At 37.4% G+C, this 26,135-nt stretch overlaps 1 protein-coding gene across 12 annotated transcripts in view; it reads left to right on the top strand.

The window, feature by feature from the left end:
- The window catches only part of BRIP1 (BRCA1 interacting helicase 1), a 142,179-nt gene that overhangs the window by 65,913 nt on the left and 50,131 nt on the right, over positions 1–26,135 (top strand). For 6 of the 12 annotated variants that reach the window (XM_065573186.1, XM_065573184.1, XM_065573190.1 and 3 more), the window contains 2 exons: positions 17,720–17,891; positions 19,564–19,685. In XM_065573186.1, coding sequence (XP_065429258.1) covers positions 17,720–17,891; positions 19,564–19,685 — 294 coding nt within the window. The remainder of the gene's footprint in view (positions 1–17,719; positions 17,892–19,563; positions 19,686–26,135) is intronic. The other 6 variants (XM_065573188.1, XM_042857897.2, XM_065573191.1 and 3 more) reach the window with 1 other exon arrangement.

The raw sequence follows: 26,135 nt of genomic DNA on the forward strand, positions 1-26,135 counted from the left end.
CTCTTGTAAAGTGACTGAGTTTCAGCAGAATATTTGTATTTGTTATGGCATGGCCGTAATAAGTAGGCCTTGATCTAAACCTTTTCTTTATTAGCAGAAATAATGAGAGAATTCCAAAAAGCTTCTGAGGATTCCAAAGGATATGAAAATCTTTGAGGGAATGGTAAACTAAAATGTTCAAGGAGAACAGGGTGGAGTTAACTTCCTCTTTCCTTTTTGGGAATCCTGTAGCAGAAATAGAAATCTGAAGCTCTAATGGCATACAAACCTGCTTATATGGAGGAGTGGTGCAAACACCTGGGCTAGTTTAGAAAAGGCAATACAGTTTGGGTTGGAGGATCAGTCGTCCATCAGGAGATTGTATGCTCTGTTTGTAGTTCCTCTTTCTTTCCAAAACCTGGGTGTTTTGTGGATCCTGACTTCTTCCCCAGTCCAAGACATTTTAGTTGTTTGTGGAAGAAGAGATGTACCTCAAACGTCATTGGGGCAGAGATCAGTCACAGAAAGGAAATAATCAAGTAGCAAACTTTCCATTTCTCCCAGTGGAGTATAGCAATGGAAGCCATATTAGGTAAGAAGTTTCTCAATATAGTTGCTTTCTTTTGTGAGAAGAAAGGGTAAGAGACTCTCTCATTTGTTCACCGGAACATCAGAAAATGCAGCATTTTTCATCATTTACGACGACACTAGTCACTGGATTAAAAAGCCAACACTTCAAGAACTTTTGTCCTTATTAAGATTACATGAGCTACCTTTTTTTAGGAAGCATTCTTTGTCTTGCTGTGACCACTGCTATGTCTCTCTCGCGCTCTCTTTATAATTACCTTGATGTTATCTCTCAGGCTCCATGTAATTTCAGTTTTATTCTTTATTTGTGACTGCAATGAAAATAAAAGTCTAAAACATTTATCAGTTTACCCTTTTTTGGTTCTTTATGCAATCTGTTTTATTTTTAATGCACTCATCATATGATATCTAAGCATTATATAAAAAAATTCTATATATCTGAAGATTCTCATTACTCTCCTCCCTACCTAAAGCCACCTTCATAAGTGAGCTTGGTACATCTTTTAATGAGAAATGTTGTCACCATGTCACTTTTATCTGGGGAAGATCATCTTGAAAACATGAGTCTTGCACTGGACCTTATAAGTGCCAAGAGATGAACTCACCCTGATCTTCAGAGGTGGAGTATTCTATAGCCAAGGATTCTGAACTCTGAGGTCTGTTAGTTGAAACATCCTCCATGAACTCACCCACTGCAGTTGAGTATGGAAGAAGAAGTGGTCTTTGAATTGCCTATTAAAGGCTTACCTGGCTCTTTAGAGATAATTACCAGGACCTTGACATGGATCTGGAGTGCAGTACCCGAACAAGCTTTTAGTAGTAATCCGTGTAGTATTGACCATATAAAGCAATATTTGGATGGGACACTTACCTTATAACTCTGAATCCTTGAAGGGAACGTTTAAAAAAAGAGTGAAGTCCTGTACTGCATCACTACCCCTAGCTACTGTAATAATGTCAGTGTGTGACATTAATCATTAATTCATAGGAGGGATTTTTTTTAGCACATTTAGACTTAAACATTGCAAGCTTTTAAGTAAGCTGAAAAGGTATTATTGGACAAAACATTTTGTCGTCTTTGCAGTCTTAACCTGGGTTCAAATGCTGTTTTTGATAACACGCTCTGGGTTCACACATCTACCTGCCTCTATTTGTGACACATAGCAAGGCAGACACCATGGCCTAAGGCATAGGGCAGACTCTGAATGAGCTTATCCTCCCTATTGCTAACCCAAGGGAACTACAGTGAAAACATGCAGCCATGGCCAGTCACAACAATCAATACATGATGATCCTCCAATTCCTTCCCAAATGACTTATGTTTGATGTGCTGTAGAAAGGGGAGCCGGAGGAGTGACACAAAGTGAGGAGTGGTATGGTCAAAGCAATGGGCTAGAGAATGATCTTTGCAGCAGCATTCTGAATAGATATGAGCAGGGTAAGACTGAATTTGTCAAGCCTAGAGAAAAGGATAATGCAATAATCAAGACCCAAGATGTTGAAAGCCAGGTCAAGGAATTTTTTGTTCTGTCTGCACAGCACTTAGCACACTGGGCTTTTGGTCCGCCACTAGGCCTGCAAGTTCTACGGAAGTATAATAATGAAGAAACCCAAAGTTTGGTCTCGGTATTAGACAACAGTTGCTATGCAACGATAAGAGCATCTGAAACACCACAGGAATAACTGTGGTGACTATGTGATAACAATTACATAACTGTAACCCTGGATAAACCCTGGAGATCTCTACTTTTCCCTATCTCTAAATTTCAGATAGTTCATTCTAAAATGTGTTCATTTGTAGCTTAAATCTCATCATATTCTGTTAAAGATTTGGGTTTGTAAACGATTTTAAAAAGAATTTTAAGTTCACTTTTAACTCATCCTTGCTGTTTTTAGTAGAGTTGTAATAGTGTAGTATATCTGTATGTGAGCAGCAGTCTCCTTATACAGCTGTCTGTTCATAGAATCATAGAATATTAGGGTTGGAAGGGACCTCGGGAGGTCATCTAGTCCATCCCCCTGCTCAAAGCAGGACCAATCCCCAGTTCAAGAACACATTTCTGTAATATCCTAAATGCTTTCCATTCTGGAGTGGTACTAGAATGAGAAGTGAGTGTATTTAGATTATATATAATTAATATGTGACTTACTAGCTGTCTATAAAGATGATTTTATCCTTTATATTAGTGTTTGAGTCTGGATATGAGTTTAATCACCGTCACCATATTTTCTGTGAAAAAATATTTTTACAGTGTATTGTCATTGTAACGGGGGTCGACTCACTACTGTGGCGCCTCCTGCTGGCTGTCCTGGGAATTAGCTCTGGTTCGCTGGTGTGCCTTCATCTAGTGGCATCTCACCACTGTTGCTTCTGCCATGAGAGCCATTGTCACTCTCAGGACTGCAGTGTCCTCTTCTGGACACAGCCCTCCAGCTGTTCCCCACTCGGTTCTCCCCCCCTCTCCCCTTCTGGGGGAGGCCGGTAGTCCTTTGTCCAGCCACTTGCCTCAGTGGCAGGCTACAGTCCAGGGTCTAGCCACCTGCATCAGTGGCAACTGGGGCCCAAGGGGGGTGGGGATCGGCAGTCACGCACTGCGTCATCTCCAACCCCGCCATCTGTTTCGCAGGGCCACTTCCCTGCAGCCCTAGCACCTTCTCTGCCCTTGTATCAGGGCCTCAGTCTGGCAGTGGTCAACCAGGAGCTCACTCATGCTCCCCTGACCCCATCCAGCGCTGCTTGGACCATGGTGCTGTCTCTTCTCCCACCTTGTGGGCAGCCAGTCCTCCCTCCTTGAACTCCAGGGAGTGACTAAAGCCGCTCTGTTCAGCAGTCCTTCTTATATGGCCCAACCTGGCCATGATTGGCTGTCTCTCTAAACCTTCTCCTGATTAGCTCTCTCTCCAAGCCCTTTCCTAATTGTCTGCCTCCTGTGCAGCCTCCCCAGGCTGCTTTAACCCCTCTTCTGCCACAGTCATCTATTAGAAAACTGGAGTGTGCAACTACCCCCAAGGATGTGAAAATGAGAGCAGAGCCGTGGGTGTGGAGGAGCCATGGGTAGTCCTGACATAATGAATATGTACTGCAATTGGGCAGTTGACATGTGGGCCAGTTGCTAGAATTCCCTGGGGCAGCCACTGACAGCAGTTAAAATCTGTGTTCAATTTGCATAATGCTAATGTGATGCTGTTGGCTCTCAGGAGACTTTGAGGTATGGTTTGGGTGCTATCCTATCCTCATGCCATACATGGGGAAGGTTGGTGGGTACCTTTTACAGCTTATTGAACAATTACATGTCTTGAGTGTCACAAACCTCATTTCCCATGTAATTCAGTGATCAGCAGGGGCTTGCAATTTCTAAAGTGCCTGTGGCACTTGCTTTTTACATTGGGCAGATACTTTCTAACAACATCTGCATGGCACATAAAGGGGAATCTACAGCGACAGTCAGTGGCAGATTATTAGACATAATGTCTAAAAAATTACATACTATACTGGTAGATGAGGTTTTTTTTCCACCTGAATTTCACACCCTGCATAGCAATGTAGTTTAATATTTTATTACACTGTTAGTTTAAATGTCTTGAACATACAGCATCAGGAAAATAAAGTAAAAATCCATTATTGTTTCTCACTTCTTGTTAAATTGCAGCAAGCTGAATTGGAGCATCTTGCTTAATGCATGGTCTGATTAGCACATTTTACTTGCACATTGTTCTTACTATTTAAGCAGGAATTACATGGGAAATGAGGTTTGTCACACTCAAGACATGTGCCACACTCAGTTTTTGAACGAGTCTAAGTAGCAAATAATAATATTTTGCAATCATTACATTTTTCTCCTCAAGTGCTTTCTACTGAAAAGAAAGCAGGAATAAAAACAAGAATTAGCAATAAATAAGAGTGCAACCTAGAAACATTTCTTTGTTAAAGAAAACTGCTGTATATGTCTTGCCTCGGTTGCTTTGACCTTACCATTGTTCTGTACCACTGCAGCCTACAGAGTTCCCGCTCCCTTTGGCATTTCTTAAAGGTTCACTGCCTGATGTGATTGAGATGTGAAAAATCAATGTACCAGTAGACTGATCACAATCTTATGATGTTTATATTCAAACTCCTGTCTTTGAGGTTTATTATTAATGCATTAATGAACAAAGGTAAGATGTCAGCTAAAGCAGATAAATTTGCAATGTTAAACAATTTATTGCAGTATTGATAGCTTTCCATGACCTTGTAAATGTATATAGGTTGCATTGTGTCAATATTCATACAGCCCAGTGGACAGGTGTCGCACACCCCAAATGCAAATATTAATTTTCATCCTATAGACTGTGTCTAGTTTCTTATAACTGTACACATCACTATCTGACAGCCTAGGACAGAGGCAAAGGATTGCATTAGCATATAGACTAGACTGATTTCCCCCCCCCCCCCTTAGTATTCTATCCAGGTCATGTTTGAGACAGAATGAAAAGGTTTGCACTGTTTCAGCCCGTGCTATGCCGTTCTTTTGGAAGGAGGGGGAGGGGAACCCTTCAGTTTTACTTTACACTATCTCTAAATTCATATATAAAATCCTAATTTGTGTGTGTCTGTGTAGTAAACACTAACAACATTAACCAAGAGTCTAAGGGGGTCTCTTGTCACCTTGATGGATGTAACTCCCGCACAAAAGAGAAAACAGCGCTGAGAATACATATTTAAACAGCATATTGTGCATGAGCACATATAACAGCACATAAAAAAATTGAATTGTTGCACTTATTGAAAATCATATATTTGGGTGTCTTGGTAAACTTTTTTTGTTCCACTTTAATGTGAAGTTAATAGGCCTTTGATATCCATGCCTAAAACTAAGCTCCGAATCAGGTGGGAAGTAGTTTATATTTACATTAAAATTTAGTCCGTGGTATAGTATATTCAGTGCATTCTAATGCATATGGCAAATTCACAAAATAATCTTTTTTAAATTGTTTAAATATAAAGAGTTGCAAGAAAACAGATTTTTCATATTCAACACTTGTATAATTTTGGTCATATTAATACAGTGCATAAACTCAAAGGATGTAAATAAATCAACAGTTAATGAATGACTGTCTAGAATAATGCTGCCTTGTTCTTTCTGACTGTATTATAATTCTTTTTGCTTGATAGACAAAAGGGAGAAAACATGGGCTTCTTTTTCTTACTGTGCTAAGATACTGTTCAGAGAAAGAATATTGGCTAGTGGTTAGATCAGGACTTGGAGTCAGGATTCCTAGGTTCCTTTCCTGGCTCTGCTGCTGACTTACTGAGTGACCTTGACCAACTTTCAATCTCTCATGCTTCAGTTTTACCTGTTTGTAAACGGAGTTTGTTGTGAGGCTTAATGTTTATGAATTGCTTGAAAATTCTTGCATTGAAGGTCATGAGGAACAGTACAAAGTATTACTATATCTGTTTACTATAGAAGATGGATCTTACACCAAGATAGGGAAAGGGGTGGGGCGTTATTAATATAAATATTACAGATAATTTCAATATAAAGAAAAAAATCACCATTTTCCATACCTTATCAGTTCTTTATATGACTGTTGAAGGCAACCAAAATGTCATCATTCCACACTCCAAACAAAGGAAGACCCCAGTTGGATTCTGATCCTGTACAGTTGGTCAGTGGCACTATTCTCTTGTGTAGATTCAGAGTTTACTAGACTTCTCATAGGTATATTGTCCAAGAAAACAGTTCATCTGTCCAATTTTGCACTGATATCTTTGCTCACAGTGTCTGTATAAGCAAAAGTCTTATTTAATGTCTTCAAAACAATGATTTAGGATGACTAAATTTTTGCTGGACCATTATAAAATTGCAGTGTCTTGAATTTGAAACTCCTTATAATTTATCTACTTCCTTCCTTCTAGGTGTGATCACTGGGTTCAAGTCTGGTCAGAGAAATAATTTTTCAGAATCAGATATTCTCAAATCACTGCTATTCCTTTTCAGATTTCCTACCTTGCAGGAATGTAGTAGCATCTCTTGACATAAACAGTGTAGGATCCTAGTGAATGTTAAATATGACTGCTGAAAAAAATTATACAAAATAGATAAGGACTGGTAATTCCTTTCCTGCTACATATGTATGTTCTTTAAAAAGGCTTTAGGCCAGATTCTTAAGTGGTAAAAATCAGCACAGTTCCATTGAAATTCATGGACTTGCACCAGCATACACCGTCCGAGAGTCTGGCCTTCAGTTTTCTCTCCTTAACAAGGTTATTGTGCATGAACATTGTGAGGTGGGTAACACTTTTTTGTTGTTGTCCCTTCTATCTGATCTCACTTTTTAAAATAGTATTGTTAGATACATTGGTCTTGTCTACAGTCCCCTGCAGTTTGAACTACAGGGATGTAGACATAGTATTTGTTAATTTTGGCAGATTGTTTTAAACTTTCCTTCTAATGAAGTCCTTAAATTATGTAGTTTCTTGGTGGGTAAGACTAGTTCCTTAGTGTCTTCTACTTGGTTAATTGCTATTGACTGAACACATGCTACTAATATTGATATCATTGGTAAGGGATCATCATTTGCATTGGCTTACTTGTAGAAAGTCTTTCTCGCCTTGCATTTCAGTATTTTAACATTGGTTTCATTCTGTAACTTGGGCTCAGAATTAGCCTAAATTATGTTTGGTGATTAACCCCACCCCCACACACCAGAGGCTTTTAACCAGCTTTGAGAGGCTAGTCTGATATTTTCCTTTTAAATTGTATTAACTTTCCTTCACATTAACCAGTCAGAGTTGACCACTACACAAAACTCTTGGTGATCAGGGATTGAAAATGGGTGTTTTTTACATCGAGTTCTGTCTTGGACTTGCTATATGATGTTAGGCAAATTGCTTAACCTTGTTTTTTTCTCTCTTCACTTTCCCATTCTGTAAATGGGGGTAATCATACCCACCTTTATAAAGTGCTTTGAGATGTACAGATCAAAAGTGCTATATAAATACTTAGTTCCATTATTTTTTCTATTAACAAGAAAAGGAGACTAAAAGATCCTGCTATTACTCTCCTACTGTTGGAATCAGTTCCCCATGACACACATCCAGCTACTTCAATTTACTGTGTCAGCTGCACAGCATTCTCAGGCTTGGTTGGCCCAAGGCCTAGGACTACAAGTCTGTTTTGAATCAGTTTTCCCACATGGCACTGTGCTTCACTGCTAATGTGCCACTAAGCCAATCTTGTCTGTCTCTCTCTTTTTTTTTGTTTGTTTTTTTCTTCTGGAAAAAAGAGGTCAAGGGATGATTGAACTTTTTTTTTTTTTTTTTGACAACTGGTGAAGAAGAGAACAGCACTGTGGAATGCTAACCTTGTTACAGAATATATAAGTTAAAAGTCATGTTTGATTTGGAAACAACTTCTAAATAGTCCTTTTAAAAATACTTTCACTGACAGCATTCTCTGTAAAAGAGATTGTTGTCTCATTAGCAAGCAAAACAATATAGATAGCCTAAGGTAAATGTTTATACACACACGTACTACTGTAACACAGAAAGCTGTTGTCTTCGTCGACTTTAAAACCACAAAAGAGCCAGATTGCTTAGAAATAACTGTGATAGCTCTAAATGATTCAGTGTTTCAAAGGTTTGCCAATTTGTTTTGAGAAAAAATATGTAAATTATATTGGGGAAAACTACAGAGTTTGCATAAATGACTACTTTTAACAGTGGAAGCAAAATATTAACAGTGTTATTCTGGAGTCTTTAGTGCAAAACATTTCATTTTTCATTACTGTTGTCGCCATTCATATTTTCCATTATTTAAGGGGCTTATTGAAAAATTGATGGTATGTTGGTACCAGAGAGACATCCTGTAGGTTGCAGTGTTGATTTATGGCACATGGAACACAGTTCAGTGCTTCAGTTTCCTGCTGGTGAGCGGCACTTTGTCATTGTCCCTAAAGAAAAATCATACCAGTGAAATCCCTTGTGTTTCCCCCAAGTTGAGTGATGCATACTCTTTCTTCAAAAATGATGATGAATTATTCACCTTTTATTGTGCTAGTGTGTGCACATAGTGATCCTAACCTTGTTCATAGTACAGAGCTTTTCACCATCTACAGGGTTTAGTTTAATTATGTAGTTGTGTTGCATTTTTTTAACACACTATATGTGCCAAGCCTGTGTGGGCCAGCCCAGATTTTACCCCAAGTTTCCTAGAGTATGCAGATCTCTCTCATGTAGGTCTTGGTCATAATGTTGTATGGGAAGAATATCTGGTAGTGTTTGCTTGCAGAAAATTGTTTCCTGAGAAATATAGATACAATATTTCAAAACTGAAAAAGATTTTCTTTTTCAAATGAGTTCTTGAAGTTTACAGATATCTGTCTGGTGTGAGAAGGTTTATCTTTAAGCTGATTCTCTGTTTTTGCAATAGGGTGCGAAAGGTCTAAATGCATCAGTCTCTTGGGATAGCACTTAATAGTAAGGATTTCCTGTTGAGAATAGCTTTCTCTTGGGATGTGCTTAAAGAAAGCAGGACAAGAGGGCAGAAGATTCCACAATACAGAGGCCCACCTGTTAAGAATATTAAAAGCTTGTGTGATCTTTCTTCATAATACTGGAAGAAATTTAAAATGTCAGAATGTGAGATCTGGATAAAGATCTATTTGCTTTATCAGTGTCTCATTCCTTCTGTAACTTCAAGCAGTTCCCTAAGAGAAATACTAAAAATAATCATTGCAAAAAATGACAATGTGGACACTACATTCATTCTTAAATTCAAAGGTAGAACATATAACCATGCAGTTAACCACTGTGAAGGACTGATTAGGGCCTGAGGCCAGTAGGAGAGTGGTTTGGACAAAAAGTTACAGCTGCAGATAAATAGGTGACTCAGCAAACTTCATCATCATGAAAGTTTATTAAAGGAGATGTAATACCAATGGAACTAGATACAATATAAAAATGTCAGTATCCTGAGATCATCAAAGGATTACTTTCATGGAAAATAAGAACTTCACCATTTTAAGATCCTGCCTGCTTAGGCTGTGCATAGATCTCTTCTGAGAGGAAGGGAAAAGGCAGCTGATGTAGATGCAGTTATGATCATGCTATGATATATAAGCAACCTGGACTAGTTCTTGCAGACGGTCCAAATGGTGAGAGACATTCTATAGTACGAAAAGAAAACTGCATTTCCTCTTGACACCTGTCTACCCAGAGCAGGGGTATGAAAGATACTAGGTTTGCGCCACAGCTCACAAAGAAAAACCTTTTTCCCAATGGCCACTCCTTTCATCTCTGCCAAAATGTGAGTAGTATCTGAGAACAAAAGATTTACTTTTTGGAATTGCACAGAAGCAGAACCATACAGTGGAGGAGGGAGAGGGGAAGAATTGGCAGGAGGGAAGGGGATGTAAGAAATAAAACGTACTTTATGGTTATCCCTGTGAAGGAAAAAATATAAATTTGTATTTTAAAAAAATTGGCTGAAATTATTGTTAAAGGGCTTTGCATTTGTAGAAAGTGTAATGTTTTTGTAATTATACCAAATGGTCCTGCAAGAGTGGGCCACAGTGTTTTACATACAATTAGTAGTTCTAACAACTGATGTGGAAGACTTCCAATGGTATAGTAGTTGGTCAGTGGAATGTAGAACTCATATGTCAGCAGTTCAAATCCAGGCCATGTTGGCAGTTGTTGAAAATTTTTATTAGATGTTGGTCTGTCCTGTTCTTTGAGAACAGGGGCCTATTCTACAAAACTCACCACCACAGGTGGCAATTGGTACCATTATTGGCAGTTTTATTAGTGGGGCCAAAAATTGAATCACCATGGAGATTGAACTACCTTCTCACCCAAAGTTATGGTTTCTCAGGTTAAGGACAAGCACTTTGGGAAAACTTTCACTGCTGTAGCCCATCCTGTGCCACTTCAGTGAATGAAAAGAAGACTTCACTTTCTAGGGTAACTAGGCATCTTTCACAAATATTAAATTTACATATGAAAAAACTGAATACATGTGCGCCAAGTTAAGTCTGCATCACTTGCTGAGCTCATGGCAAACACATATCTCCTTACTCAGGCAAAACTAAAACTACCATTGATTTTAATTGCAGCTTTGCTGGAGTCAGTAAGGAGTGCTGGATTGGCACCACTTTAGTTAAAATGATTGACCTCTCCAGTGGTGATTGCCTCATTCTGTGACCTAGGCAAGTGGATACATCAGTCTCTTCGTGAACTGGTATTATAGAGCTTAAAGTGGAATAGAGGTTTATGGCTAATGTTTTGGGATCTGGACTGATGAAAACACAGCAAAGAGATCAATAAAAAAGAAGAGCTGTCAGACAAATACAGAAATGTGAATGTGTAATTTCCCATCTGACAGAAAAAGGCAATGTACAAAATGTAGTTAAATATAACCTAGTATAAAATGTAAAGCAAAGCTATTAAAAATATTCCACCTCTGGTACAGTCTGATTTTTGTTGTTTTTGTTAAATAACTAATGTGTTTTAAAAAGCATTAAAGTGCTTATCACATGTTCTGGGCAAAAGCAAGCAACTTTTAATGTTTATAAAAAGCAACAACATTATTGTAAAGTTAAGTTTTAATAATTTTGATTTTTTTTACAAATTCTATATCATAAAAATGATTAAAGATCTGTTACTGAATTACTTCAAAAAATCTGTATCAGTAGCAGTCATCTTGTCCCTTGTGATTTTTTTTATGATGAATCTGTTTATAATCAGTTCTTGTAATTGAAATGTTGGAATAATCTTAATTATTGTAGTATGAACTAGAACATTATAAGAGCTTATTAGATTTATGCTTGAAATTAGTATCCCCAAATATTTTTATTTTTATGTGGTTATCTGGAAGAGTTTTATGTGCAACTCAGCCAAATGTGAATAGAGCACTAACTTGAAAGGTTTAAAAAAACCAGTGTGGAATTAAACTTTTTTTTTTTTTTTTTTAAGTAGACTATGGTCTGGTTTTGTTCCCTCCTCCCCAATAAGATTTCCAGGCAGCTTGCCTTTTCCCTGGTCTGATGCTTGTGGTTGATTTCATGAACCTGTGGAATTTATGGCCATCTTCACAATTTATAAATTATCAAAGGGCTTGAAGAGCACAAATCCAAGTTGACAGCTTCTCTTGTCTCTCCGTGAATTTCGTAATCATTGATGAAATACTTGTGCACTGTGTACGTGTACAGAGAGATGCAGCTGGACACAGTTTCCGTACAGCTGCATTTCTTTAAAATGCTTTTGGTACTGTGAGGTTAAAAGACTCTTCCAAAATTGTCTTGGGTTAGAGGCGGGGGAGGAGAAATAGTCTTGAGACAGTTTGTAACTTCCCAAATGTGGAACTAAAATTATATACTTAAACTTTCAGTAAGTTAAAAGTTCACCGTGATCCTCTTCATGTGTCAGAGCCTTGAGGCATTCCTTTTTTCCCTTTGTTTGATACCTCTGATCTCCAGGTCCTTTTGTCACAGCTGAATGCAGACTGGATTTTAGGACTCCTTTTGGAAACAATCAGCATAATCAGTTATAGGGAGTGACATAAATTAATCTTTGTCCCACGCTTCCCCAGAAACCCCAACCCTTGCTGTCCATAACTAGAAATAGAACCCAGAACTGCAGCATGGCAGTGTAGAGCATTATCACTTGGCCATAATTTTTTAACTAAAAGATTTTTCAGATGTATTTATAATTGCATGATAAATATACATTTAAGGACCTGTAATTAAAGGGAAATATTTCAAAGTATGGAATTTTAGCTGTTTTGAAAAATTACTCCAAAACTCCTCCCGACCACCTACCTTTTATATAACCTGTAAATGAAATTATATTAACTGATTCTGAAGATGGCATAGGATACAATGTTATATGAATGTTGTGCATTTTTGTGTCTCTCTTATATGTTGACGGGTGGGCTGGTACGAGCCCCTTTTTGAGCAAGTGCTTGTCCTTGTTGTCCCAAATACACTGTATCCATTTGAGTTTCACCAAAATTGGGGTTTTTTGAAGCTTGGCTGCCAAGCCACTGGGTTGGGTGCATCTGTATTTTCCATTTCTTAAGTTTTATGCTGACTGTGTGTAGAACTTCTGTTTGACCCTTCAAACACGTTTCCAGCCCACTGGAGAGACACTTTGATTTTGAAGCAATGCTTATTCAAAAAGAAAATTCTGGTAGCAAACACATGAAGAGCTCTGCATGGGAAAAGGCTTTTAGATCAATGTTAGTCCCCTGAGGATCTCTGACTTTTTGCACTAACAATAGTGCCGATAACTGTGATTTTTATTAAGGAAAGCCTAATGGCTGTTTCTCCACACCCCATTTCCAAGTAACAATTAAATTGATTCAGAGATGCTAGACTGGTAAGTTTGATAAAATGCACTTTGTAGCTTTACAAAACCGTCCCTGTACAAATGAGGTGAAGAAAATGTGGACATTCCGAAGGGTATGTCTTTTATGTATAATTGGAAGCTTTCAGCGGGGTACAGATATTTGTCTAAGGTTAGTGGTTACATAGGCAGTGGGAGAATAGGTTTATGGGCAGTCATTGGGTGATTAAAGAAAGCACCTCAAGATTCACTTGTTTTAGAAGATTATGATGTAGTATTTAAATACCATGATGACAAGCCCATTACAAATGAGAAGAAGGATGCACCACCTCATTGCTGTAGTTTGCAGTGTAATAAAAGCCAATGGTTATTTAACTGTTGATTAGATCCAAAGCTATTATCTGAATCCTTCCTACACCGTTAGACGTCTCTTAGGGCATGAACAAGGTTCCATCATCCTTTCCTATCCTGGGCTGCTCTTTGCATATCCTCTGTGTTGTTAAATTCCACAAATGTTCCCTCTCTAAATGCTGCCTGATGCCCATTTAAAATCAGCATTAAAATATTAAATGCATATTTTATGTAAGGGATTTCTGAGTGACAGGTCCTCAGGGTGGGGCATAGAAAGGAGAACAGTTAGCTGATAGTTTTGTGTTTTCCTTTAGATTCCGCACCCAAGGACCTATTCCTCAGAAACCAATCAACCAGGGGATAGTGCAAAGAAAGTGACTGTTTTCCCATAGTGTTCTGCAGCAGTATGATTGCTGCAGTTTAACCTGTCAACTTCCCTTTGCTTAAGATTTTGGCAATTACACTCATGTAGCCATAGCAAATCTTTGGCTTTGTTGCATAGAATAGGAACCCCCTCGCCTGCCCCTGAGATGGAAAAAATGAAAAAAGGAATCTGGAAAGGGAACATATCTGTTAAGTAGAATATGAGGACCACAGCTCAAGGCGGCGGAGAGAAATGGTAAAAGATGCTGAGGAAACCTCTTCTCCCATACTTCACAAGATATTGGAAAGCTTCAGCGACTGTCTTAAAAAACAAGAAACAGCAGAGTTGGGAGACAAGCCTAGATACTAGAAAAACAACTCTTGGTGAAGAACTTGCAACTGTTTTAAAATTACAAGTGGAAAAAAAAATCAAATAAACATCCATCAGCTTCTGGGAAGATGGCAGATTCTACTTGCCTAACAAGATTTTCTGCTTTCTTGGAGGAAAACCTTATTTCATTTATAGAACCATTAGAGAGTCCATATTTAAAGGGTTTAATAAAACATATATAGACTGCCTTGCCCTGCAAAAACTATTATTCCCCTGGGTAGAGAAAGTGACTGACTGTGGGCATTAATGGCCTCCTCCTGTGGTTTCTGGCATTATACCCCACTCTTATTTGTGTTTTTTCCAAACCAAAGTGCTATTGTTTTTCATTATAACCTTGCACTTGAGTTCATAGTTCCTATGAAGCATGGATGTGTGTTATATTTTATTTATTTTTATTTATAGGTATCTCAATAGCACTTGTTGTTGTATCATGTTTATAAAAGCATTTGAATACCATTTCTGTATATGAGAAAGATCCTGTATATGGCAAACACCATTAAAATAGAATAAGTAAATTTTATATAAAATTGTTTTATCCTTGCCAAATATTAATTATATTCATAATCTGCATTTTTACACACAGAAGGTAGCCTTGCTGGTGTCATGGCAGCTGTCAGTTAAAAGACAAACCTGAAGTCATCAAGGGCCAGTAGGGGCTTTGAGTGTATTCCTCAAAGGGGAGAAGTAGAGATCACATTACTGTGTAATCCATAAAAGTGGAACATTGGCTTTGCAGATGTTTTCTGATGGATCTGGATAGAGATGTTCTAGTACACTCTTTGCCGGTAGTGAGTGGAAGTTATTTCTTTTTAAAATGAAAAGAATACAATAGGATTGAATGGGTGAATTTCAGATTTTTAAAAAATCTGTGGAGATTTATACAGTGTCTACAGTTTAAATATATAAAATCTTTGAAAGTGGGGTCCTATTTATTGTTGATAGTGTGAAATTTTGAAGTGAGATTGATTACCCTGCTGCATATTAATTCTCCTTATTATCATGTAGTTTTTGTATTAACAAGAAGTTGAACCATTCTGTTTGTAAACTTTCTGATTCAGAGTTTCTAGTAGTTAATTTGTGAACTGGAACCAGTGTTTTATGTATTATAAAAGCAAAACCTACCTGCTTATTACAGGATAATGGATAAAATGTACCCATTTTGTTCTCTAGACATGTATACTGTCATGCTGTCTGAAATGGCTCATGACTGAGCGTGCCAACCTCAGGGCAGACTCTCTAAAAGCAGAGCAGATACCCCAAACTTGTATGTTCTGTAATTAGAGTTCACCACCCAGTAACAAATGTGAGCGCCCAAAGTATTAAAATAGTCTTATAATGGAGTCACAGACAGTCCCCTTAGACACTCCAGTCTATCTTGCCACCCTGGCAGGCTGAACTATGTGATAAATGGTCATTTACACCATAAATCACAAAATATTCAGGTAGCTTCCAGTTCCAAGAGGCCAGTCACTTACCCCAGGTCAGGTTGTATCTTACATCTCATACCAAAGACAAAGCCTGTAGCCAATCCTGTAATAAACTATCTAAAGGTTATTAGCTGGGAAAAAGAAATGAGAGTTATTACAGGTTAAGGCAAGCAGGCGTATATACACAAATGGGTTTGTCTGTGATCCAAAAGGTGACATAGTTGAGTAATCTGTCAGTTCAAAGTGTCTTTCGAGGTTAACACATGCCAAGTAGCATGGGGACCTCTTTGTTTATGTTTAGGAATCTTGACCCTCAGAATCCAGACAGCATAAAAGAGATTCAGTTTCTCCTTATCAGAGATTTTTATGCCCTCCACTTTGGAGCCCAAACCTGATGGGATGAGTTCATGTGTAGGTCTCTCCTTCCTGGGGGGAGTTAGGGATTGGTCCAGGTTCTAGAGGGAGCAGTTTGCACAGTCTGAAGCAAAGGACTGAGACAGCCTACAGTGAGTGGAGTTGAAGGGGGCAGCAGACTGACAAAAAGTTTGACTATGAAAAGCATAATCCTTATTACAGAGTTGAACTGTGAATTTAAAACTCTTTGAATATATGAAATCAGGTGGCTGTATTGCAGAATTGTTAAGAAAAATACTAGTGATCATTCAGCAGTAAGAGAAATAGTTATTTCTGTCCATTGAACCAGATCTACTTAATCCCCATTCATGTCAAATGTGTGTTGCTATTCTGGTGTCTTGAGAGGTGTGTTATGTATCATCAGACAAAACGATCAGATGAAGGAATGGATCTCTGGGTGTCTTGCTCCCTAGGTTGATAAAATTCAGACTGGGGATTGGTGAGAGAAGGGGAAGTGATGATAACCAATGGCATAATTGCCCCCTAGCCAATCAATCTACAAGAGCTGTGTTCACTCCATACTTTTTTTGGTTTTAGATTTAATACACATTTTCATTAAGTTTAGAGAGCATGTAAAGCAAGCAAACTATTTGCTTACAAAGGGGCTAACCTGTGCTAATTTGGGATAACAAATGCAGAGACTGCAATTTGTTAGGTACAGCAGGCCTCCTCAGCCAATATGGCCTTATTGCTCCTAAAAGCAGAGGCTGTTGTTAAATGGTATGTCCATACTTTTTATTTCTAACTTTTTGTCAAGTCTATTTGAGATAATTTAAAAGTATTAAAAACTAGAACTTTTAGGATCCAGAAGATGTCAGCATCTGACTCAGATAATGAAAATGAACATGTGTTCACTATGTCCGCACTGCTTTGGATTGTTATCAAGCAGAACCCATCATCAGCATGGACGCATGTCCCCTGGAAGGGTGGTTGAAGCATGAAGGGACATATGAATCTTTAGCGCATCTGGCATGTAAATATCTTGTGATGCTGGCTACAATGGTGCTGTGCGAGCACCTGTTCTCACTTTCAGGTGACACTGTAAACAAGAAGAGGGCAGCATTATCTCCTGCAAATGTAGAAACAAACTTGTTTGTCTTTGTGATTGGCTGAACAAGAAGTAGGACTGAGTGGACTTGCAGGCTCCAAAATTTTACATTGTTTTATTTTTGAATGGAGGGTTTTTTGTACATAATTCTAAAGAGATTGCACTGCAGTACTTGTATTAGGTGAATTGAAAAATACTGTTTCTTTTGTTTTTTTTACAGTGGAAATACTTGTAATCAAAAATAAATATAAAGTGAGCACTGTATACTTTGTATTCTGTGTTGTAATTGAAATCAGTATATTTGAAATTGTAGAAAACATCCAAAAATATTTAAATAATGGTATTCTATTATTGTTTAACAGTGCAATTAATCATGATTAATTTTTAATTGCTTGATAGCCCTAGTAGAAATATATGAAAAAATGTGGTTTTGAGCCTTTGTGCATTTCATATGCCTTCGCTAAATAAAATTTACTTATACTGAATTGCATCCACTCTGTTTATTACTTTAAGAATCCATCAGTACAACACCTGTCACAGGTGAGAATTGCAGGGCGTAAGTATATAGAGCTGCAGCAGTGGAAAGCATAAATGTTTGAATTTAGAAATGCAGTTGCTTACATTGAATTGCACAAATTTCCACAGTGTCAAGTTACAACTAATATTGACAAATACTGAGTAATATGCATTTTATAAAGTTGTGATTGGTATTTTTATTGTGCATTTTATTGGGGACATGTTTAGTATGTTTTAGAGCCTTTGGAAAAATTAGGTGACTGAATATTCACTATGGCACTCTTTGATTTTTATTTTTTTTTATGTTTGTTTAGTTGTTGGATAAATTAAAAGATCGCTGGATGCATACTGGCTTATGGAGAAACTTGGAGCTTGTTAAGACAGTAATTGCAGAGCCTAAAGGAGGAGACAAAGCTGACTTTGATGCACTGCTCCAAATATACTATGATGCAATAAAATATAAAGGAGGAAAAGGTAATCGGATGGGTGAGGATGTCTGAATGAATTTTTAACTCACATTAAGTAGTTAATGTAGACTTTTCAGGTAGAAAGTGTGGTTGATATTTTAAAATATTTTGAAGTCAGACTAAGATGGTGTTGTACAATTTATTTTACTATATGATATGGTATTTTTGGATTTGAGCGGAGTTGTGCCTGATGGTTTGTACGTAATGTATTCATATATTACACACACCAAACCTTTGTTAAAATAACATTAAGGATGCAAAGTCAAGCACTATGAAGTTAGGAAATGCCAGTATTAACCTTTATTCGGCCCCCTTGTGCATCTATAATATGATACCATCAATACATTATCACATACTCCTGTTCATAGGAGCCCTGTTCTTTTAGTGATTGTGCACATATACGTTCTACCATAGACATGCATGCACCCAATTCACTCAAGTCAGAGACTTTTGCCAGCCTTCACCTCAGGTATCTACAGGCCTGGCTTTGCTCAGTATACCATCCAAGCAGATGTTCTCTGGACATGCTCATTTGCGTACCAGCAAGAGTGATTCAGTCCATGAGTTGATGGATAGATCCCCAGAATGTCTGCAAAGGTGTTCCTTTCTTACCACCACAGTTAACAAGGACTCTTGTAACAAATGTGTCCTCCAGGGGCTAGGATGCCAATTTGGGGCAACTTCAGGCTCAGGCACTTTGCACATCACAGGAGACTTCTCTCTACATAACGTATTGGGGCTGTGAAAGTTTTATTACCACCATCAGTAATCAGGTGATTCAAGTTCTTATCGACAACACCACTTCTATGTTTTTTCTCAACAAGAAGGAAGGTCCAGGGTTGATTCAGCTTTTCCAAAAGGTGATCCATTTGTGAAACTTCTGCATAAAGAACACTTTCTTACCAACAGAAGTTGGTCCAATGAAAGATATTACCTCAGCAAGATTCTCCTAATTTAACATTATGTTGATTTAACTGCAACAGTGGTCTCTCAGATAACTGAATCCTGAATTATTCTTATTGTAGACTTTCTGTCCAGTATAGACTAACAGACGTATTGGAGCATGAGCTTTCATGGGTGAAAGTCTATAAGGTGCCACAGGACTCTTTGCTGCTTTTACAGATCCAGACTAACAAGGCTACCGCTCTGATACCTGTCCAGTATAGACTCCAGATGTGTACAGTGAATGTAATATTTACCCTGTTAATTTCTGAACAAAGCCACCATTTTGCAAAGCATAGAAACATATTTACAGTGCACTGTTTTACAGACTTAACCTTATACATTTTATTAAAAAATACCCTAAATATCAGTTCAGTCAATACAGCATAATAGTAAGTAAGAGAACAAGAGAATACCATTATTGAAATGATGAATTGAAAACACTATTGCTATAGGTAGGTACAGTCTTTTCCCTATGATGCACTTCTATATTATATAGTGCCTCTTGCAAGCATAATATGAAAATTGCTAATTCAGCACATTGATATCATTTGTCTAAATTATATTAGCTACCATAATGCTTCTGTAAAAAATCATGTACTTTTATTTCAGCTCACTTTTTTAAACTGATACTCACTGCATTGTACTGTATTAACTTTAGTCTTGTCAAAGAATACCGTAAAACTGCTTTTTGGTAACTGATGATTTATTCCCAAAATGATTGCTAATTTTTCTTTGCTTTGTTCAAGATGGAGCACTTCTCATAGCAGTATGCAGAGGTAAAGTTAGTGAAGGCTTGGATTTCTCTGATGACAATGCCCGTGCTGTTATAACTATTGGTATTCCATTTCCAAATGTGAAAGACCTTCAGGTAGGACATCAACACTTAACCAAAAGATTTGTAACTTAAATTTATGTCATGTCTAAAATACTTCTTCATGTACGGAATACTGTATTACCAAATTTGGTCAGGACTCTCACCTGACCTCCTTTTGAATTCTTCAGCATGCTTTCTACATGGTAAAATTGGGAGGCTATGTGGCTTCTATTTTTAGATTTTAACACTTGTTAATACTACATACTACAATAAATTTATTTTAAGCCATTGTTTGAATACAGCTAGACATAGTGTTTTTACATTCAAAGTGCCCATTGGCTCCATTTTTACCAGCTATGTCACAGATAAAGACTACTCCTTGATTTATCTGATACAGCAGGATATGTGATAGCTAAGATCCATTATAAATTATGGGGAAAAGATTATTTTTAATCTACTTGAGGTTGTTTCCTAAGAAAATAAATAACAGATACAAATTAAAGTAAGAATGTTAAGATGGGTAAAATAGGTTGAGAGGTAAATATATAGATATAACCTACAGGTGAAAGATTTTCCTACATTCTTTCATTGTTATCTTAAAGTTCTTTCATTGTTGGTTGCTGCATGTCCCCTCTTCAGTCCCCATTGCCTCCTTCAACATCGTTATGTGTGTAGCACTCTTCATTTAGCTTTTCCAAAGCTAATGTTGATGCTTCGCTTGCTTCTTTAGAGTGTGAAATTATTACATGAAATGAGCTCTTCCTGGAAATTGAGAACATTGCTTTTTTTTGATGATTTGAGGCATAGATCTTAAAGTGGCTTCTGAATGTAGTGGTAGGCCTAAATTAACTAAATTTCCGGGTCAGTTTGTATCTTTGAGTTGACCAAAGTGTCAGCCCCTTACATTGCTTAGAAGTTATTCACGTGAGTATACTCACTGATTTTGGTGGGACTGCTTGTCAGTAACTGCTCATCAGTGTGAGTAAAGGGTTCACGTTTAGGTCCATTATGTTTTGTAAAGGGACTAAAAATAATAAAGTATGAAAGAAAGATGTAATGAGTAATCTGAGAGAGACTGACTTGCAATGTATGTACCCAAATAAAAAGAGTACCCATTAGACATGTAACTAATAGACTTTTTTTTTTTTTGGTCCTTTGCTACCCTGATTGTTATTTCAGTCCTTCCTGGAGTGGGGGGTAGTCAGTGGGAAGATTAAGTATTCACGAAGAATAGGAATCTGACGTACTGGGAAAACTCTGGCATAACACAGATGGGAGTTGTGGAAGCTTTGCCACATAATTGTCAGTGCGTCTTAGTTCTCATTTGCAATGCTTTTGTTATAGTTTTGGTCCTCTGTTAATCAAATTCAGTGAGAGATTTAGTTCTGAGGGCTTGTCTATACTTCCGGCTAAATCTGCACTGCTGCGATTGATGCAGTGGTATCGATTTAGTGAGTCTGGTGAAGACAAGCTAAGTCGATGGTAGAGTGCTCTGCCAATCGAAGCTTGTACTCCACCTCCCCGAGAGACAGAAGGTAAGTTGGCGGGAGAGCGTCTCCCGTCGACATAGTACGGTGTAGACACCACTGTAAGTCAGTCTAAGTTACATCGGCTTCAGTTACGTAACTGAAGTAGCGTAGCTTAAAAGTCGATTTACAGTTTAAGTATACTTAAACTGTATACTTGCTAAGTCGTTTCCCTCCACTAACTGGTGGCATATTTCCTGACTCTCAGCCACTCCCCTGAAAGAAGCAGAAATGAGGAAACTCAATTAATGGACTAATTGAGAACCTGAATAAACACATGTCTTACAGCATGTGGTAGAAGTTGACATGCTTGAGACATGTGTCCAGTGGGAGCGAATTCCAAAAACAAGGGCATGCTACGGAGAGTGCCATATCTTTGACATGAAATTCTATGAATTATTTCATACCTGTTCTATAGAGCTATTCTATCTTTGTACAGCATCTAGCAGAATGGGAACCTGGTCCATGACTAAGGCTCCTAGGTGTTATAGAAGCACAAAAAATTATAGTAATTGATTAGTTAGACTTCAGAATACATCAGCTTAAATTTAGTCTTCATACTTTTAATTCCCTTTCCCTTCAACTATACCTCTTGTCAGCTTGCTTTATCCATGAATAACATAAAACTCTGACACATCCTCCAGTAAAAAATATTACAGGTTGCCTCATGACCAAGATAAATCAGATAACTGCATTGCTAAATGATACTAATAGATTCGTATAATCTAACTGAGGAATAAAGAAAATACAGATCAAAGTTCCCATAACTGAAAGTTTCCCAAAGCATCTGAAGCCATTTCTTTCACTGTTCAGTTAAGCAAGGGCTGTCAATCTTAATACTGAAAATCTAAGCATAATATTTCAATGAACAGAATATGACTGCTGTTTCTTTTTTCATATGGCCCTTTTGTAACTGAAGAAATCAGTGTGTTTTCCTTACATGCAATATGATATCTTGCTGTTGACATTTGTTAGTTATAATTTAGGAGTATTTACCACTTTTCAACTCACAACATTGGAAGTATTTTTCTTTTACTGCCATAATTGCTTTATGGGTGCCTGATTTACACCCAAAGATATATTGGAATACAGAGTAGAATTTGCTCTTGGTTTACCAGTAGCAAACAGACCAATGGAAGATGAAAAGTGTTTGAAGTGAAGAGAGAAGTCAAGAGTGTAGGCAACAGCAAAGCTGGTCTTGTGCTCAAAGTGAATGTCAATGACACACATTCACTGTTTCATGATAAACTCATTTAGCACAGTAACTTACTAGAAAATATCCACCAATTCCAAGAAATATGCATGTTTTGCTGTTAATAATAATAAATATACCTATCTCATAGAACTGGAAGGGACCTTGAAAGATCATCAAGTCCAGCCCCCTGCCTTCACTAGCAGGACCAAGTACTGATTTTGCTCCAGATCCCTAAGTGGCCCCCTCAAGGATTGAACTCACAACCCTGAGTTTAGCAGGCCAATGCGCAAACCACTGAGCTATTCCCCCCCCCCCCCCCCATTGAGTTAGAAGGTGGCAGGAGCAACATCTGGCCACATTTAAAAGTGTACTTTTGTCTTCAGTATGACTGTTTCACAACCCTAAAAAAATACTGCCACCAAAGTGTCCCAGTTTTTATTTTGTAAATATGGCACCATAATAAAATAACACTGTTTGGAAGTGGATCCCGGTCCTCTAAAATGAGGCAATTGTTTAAATACAAAATCAGTTTCATCCTCCAAGTACATTTTTCAATGAGCATCCTCTTCCATAACACCAAAACTAAGAGATACTGCAATACAGTGGAAAAGATTAGCATTTATGTGTCTGGTTAATCTCTGGGCACATATGGATACTAATTAATGGGTTAAAAAGAAACTCTTTGTAAAAAAAAAAAAATACAACACTGTGGTCCCTTCAATATATAAAGCAAGAGGGTCATCCTTATCAGTAAAATCCAAAATAAATAGGGATTTTCTACCTTTTGGGATCTGAGTATACAAAGGTATTTACATTAAAATATATCCATGTTTGCATTAAATGTTTTATACACAAAGGACTTGAATTCTAATTAGAGGTAACTATCTCTACTAAGTGTAGAATTCCAGAGTTTCCACCCTTATGTTAAAGGGAGGCTGGCATACCATGATATCAGTCAGGAATATAGAGGTTGCAGTACCAAATAAACATAAGAACCCATATTATTCAAATTTATTTGTAACACTATTTATTAGTGTTCTCTGTGTGCCAACTAAACAGTCATCCAACTGTTGGTTCCTTTTCTTTCCCAGTGATAACAGCCACCACCATTACTACTACATAACTTTGAAAGGTGCTTTATAAAATAAACTCATACTGCTGTACAGAGCTAACAACCAAAATGAAATATCCCATAACAAACAAATAGTAGAGCTGCCAAACATTGGTTATAAGTAAGCCAAATCAAACAAACAAGTAATAAGTTTGGACTTGACAGCCCAAACTGACTTAGCTTCTTTAGTTTTTGGGATGCATTCTGCATTTTAAGTGCATAATCAAAGATTTCTTTGTTGTCCAAAATGCATGTGTAGGTACTGCCTGGGTTTAAAAAAAAAAAGTGCATCCTATAAGGACTAGTAAGATTATATTAGTTTAAGGTGCCTGCTAGCGCAATGTTCTTTCAGTGTTACTAGCTTAATCTTTTTTTTAATCACTTATTACTCATCCATAACATTTTCCTCCTGGCTAAAAGCTTGGCACACAGTGTTTTAAACTCAAAATGTACATATACTAAAAAGTCTTGTTCCTCATTGTAAAGTTAGAGCAGTAATTAGAAATGTTTTATTTTAGAGACCTTTATATATTAAAATGAAGTTTTGCAACACTCATTCTGTAATGTGGTTGGAATCCTCCCAGATTGTCCCTGCAGTAGGTGATCTCCAAAAGTGGGTGATTTTTATATTCTAAATGGTATTGTATGCAACACTAAACTCAAAGAGGTGAGTCAAGGATAAATTATGATTACCTGTGTGTGTGTGTGTGTGTGTTTGTTTAATACATCAGCCAGATTTGAACTAAAATCTAGAGCCAGACAATACAAATCATTACTGTTCACTAAATACCAAACATCAATATTATGTTGAGATATTTTCTAGTTTTAAAAGTTAGATTTAAGAAAACTAAATTTTTAAGCAAGGATCAAAACACTAGCTGCCAATTGCAAGTAGGCTGAACCTCTGAGTATATATATTTAGATATGCCACTGCACAAAGCACCACAGTGATCAATTCTAGATGAGAGAAGGGCATGCACCAGTCTCTTAGCATCAGATCTGAAGAGCTGGCTGGTGCATGGCAATGCTCCTAAGATAATACTGGGAAAGCTAGTTATTATTGTAGACATGTTGAGCAAAAGGCAACTTAGGTTCAAAGTGACATCTAGTTAGCACTACTTCTATGTAAATTCAATTGAGGAATGCTTTACTTTGTCCCTAGCTTTAAGTTTGTCAGATATTTCAGAAAGTTCTGGATCAGCCTCACGTATGTTACTCCTTTTGCCAGTGGAGCTCAGATTGCCACCTTTATGGTGGCAGTTCTTCTCCCTGAAGAAGATTTGTTTGTGGCCTTATGGGAGTGCACGCATGGCTGCAAAATAATTCTGAAATCCACTATAGTGCAGGAAAGAAATGAGGCACTCCAGTTGTTATAATGAAATTGGCTGATGTAATGAATTGCCAAAATCACAATTCTCACTTGGAACAGCAATTCCTAATTTGGAAAGATTAAACACTTAATATTACTGATTGAGATGAAATAAATTTAACATAAAACAGATACTTAGATTCATATATTCCCTTTTCCAGACCTGTTGAATTTATACAGAACAATACAGACATACACACAATATAGTAATATAAGAGAGAAGCTAGTTTGCTTACAAAAATTCTGACTGCTGTTGATTTGGATTAACAGATGCAAACTGGGGTTTGCTACCACAGTCTTCGTGGCTCAATATACATTACCCCCAAACTAGAAAGGATGTTTTTAGCTTATTTTCATACTTTTCTTTTAATGCTTTTAAATTCTGCTGAGTTAATTTTAAATGACCAAAACACTGGCGCCACTAGCATCTACAGGTTCATAAAATGTGTATGTATTGCCTACAAAATGTATATGAAAATTGGAGGGCCAAGCAATGCTGATCTCTATAATACATTCATGACTTTAAGCAGTATTGTGTATGATAGAGGTTCTTAGGTAAGTGCATAGGCAGTTGGGCCAAATTAAGCCTTAACCCATTGCCATAAATGATTGAGCTTTGCTGGCTATGTTACTGCATTTTACATTCGCAGTTAGCATCCAAAAATCGCAAGTCCTATTGCCAAGGGGTTAAATAATACTTGGTCTGCAGAGAAATTGCCATCCTGCTTATGATGCAGATTCAATTAATGGCTGTACTCATTTAATCAGGCTTAAGTCCTTTTTCTTTCCTTTATGGGTTGGGGCAGTGGGTGTCCTACTGTGGGATTTTCAGGCATTTGAGACCACGCATTCAACTGCTCCTACCATGAAACACTGAAAACGGTATGACAAAGACAATCAGGAAAAATATAGAGTTTGTACTGATCCCAGAGATAAGAATCCTGGATTCTCTCCTCTTCTTAGTGTTTGCCATAAGTAATACATTGCGATGGCTTTCCTTTGAGCCAGTTTACCTAAATCTTTGTGATCAGTTTGCATCAGAATTGGATTAAGGCACTGTTTTCTTTGGATACTGCTAATTTAAGAATTAGAATTTGTTTTAGGTAGGTGAATGCATTACTACTTGAGTCAGAAGCTAATTTACTTTCTCGAATAGCTGATTTATATGATGCACTGAGTCTCATGCAGATCAGTCTCTGATATTTAGTCAAGTTGTTTGTGGGATATCGGAGGGGTGTGGGCATTATTCTGAAAGAGATTTATAATACATTCCACTCTCACATGGCTATTCTTATGTGTCATT

The sequence above is a fragment of the Chrysemys picta genome, chromosome 19 (assembly GCF_011386835.1).
Source record: "Chrysemys picta bellii isolate R12L10 chromosome 19, ASM1138683v2, whole genome shotgun sequence".
NCBI classification, from domain to species: domain Eukaryota; kingdom Metazoa; phylum Chordata; order Testudines; family Emydidae; genus Chrysemys; species Chrysemys picta.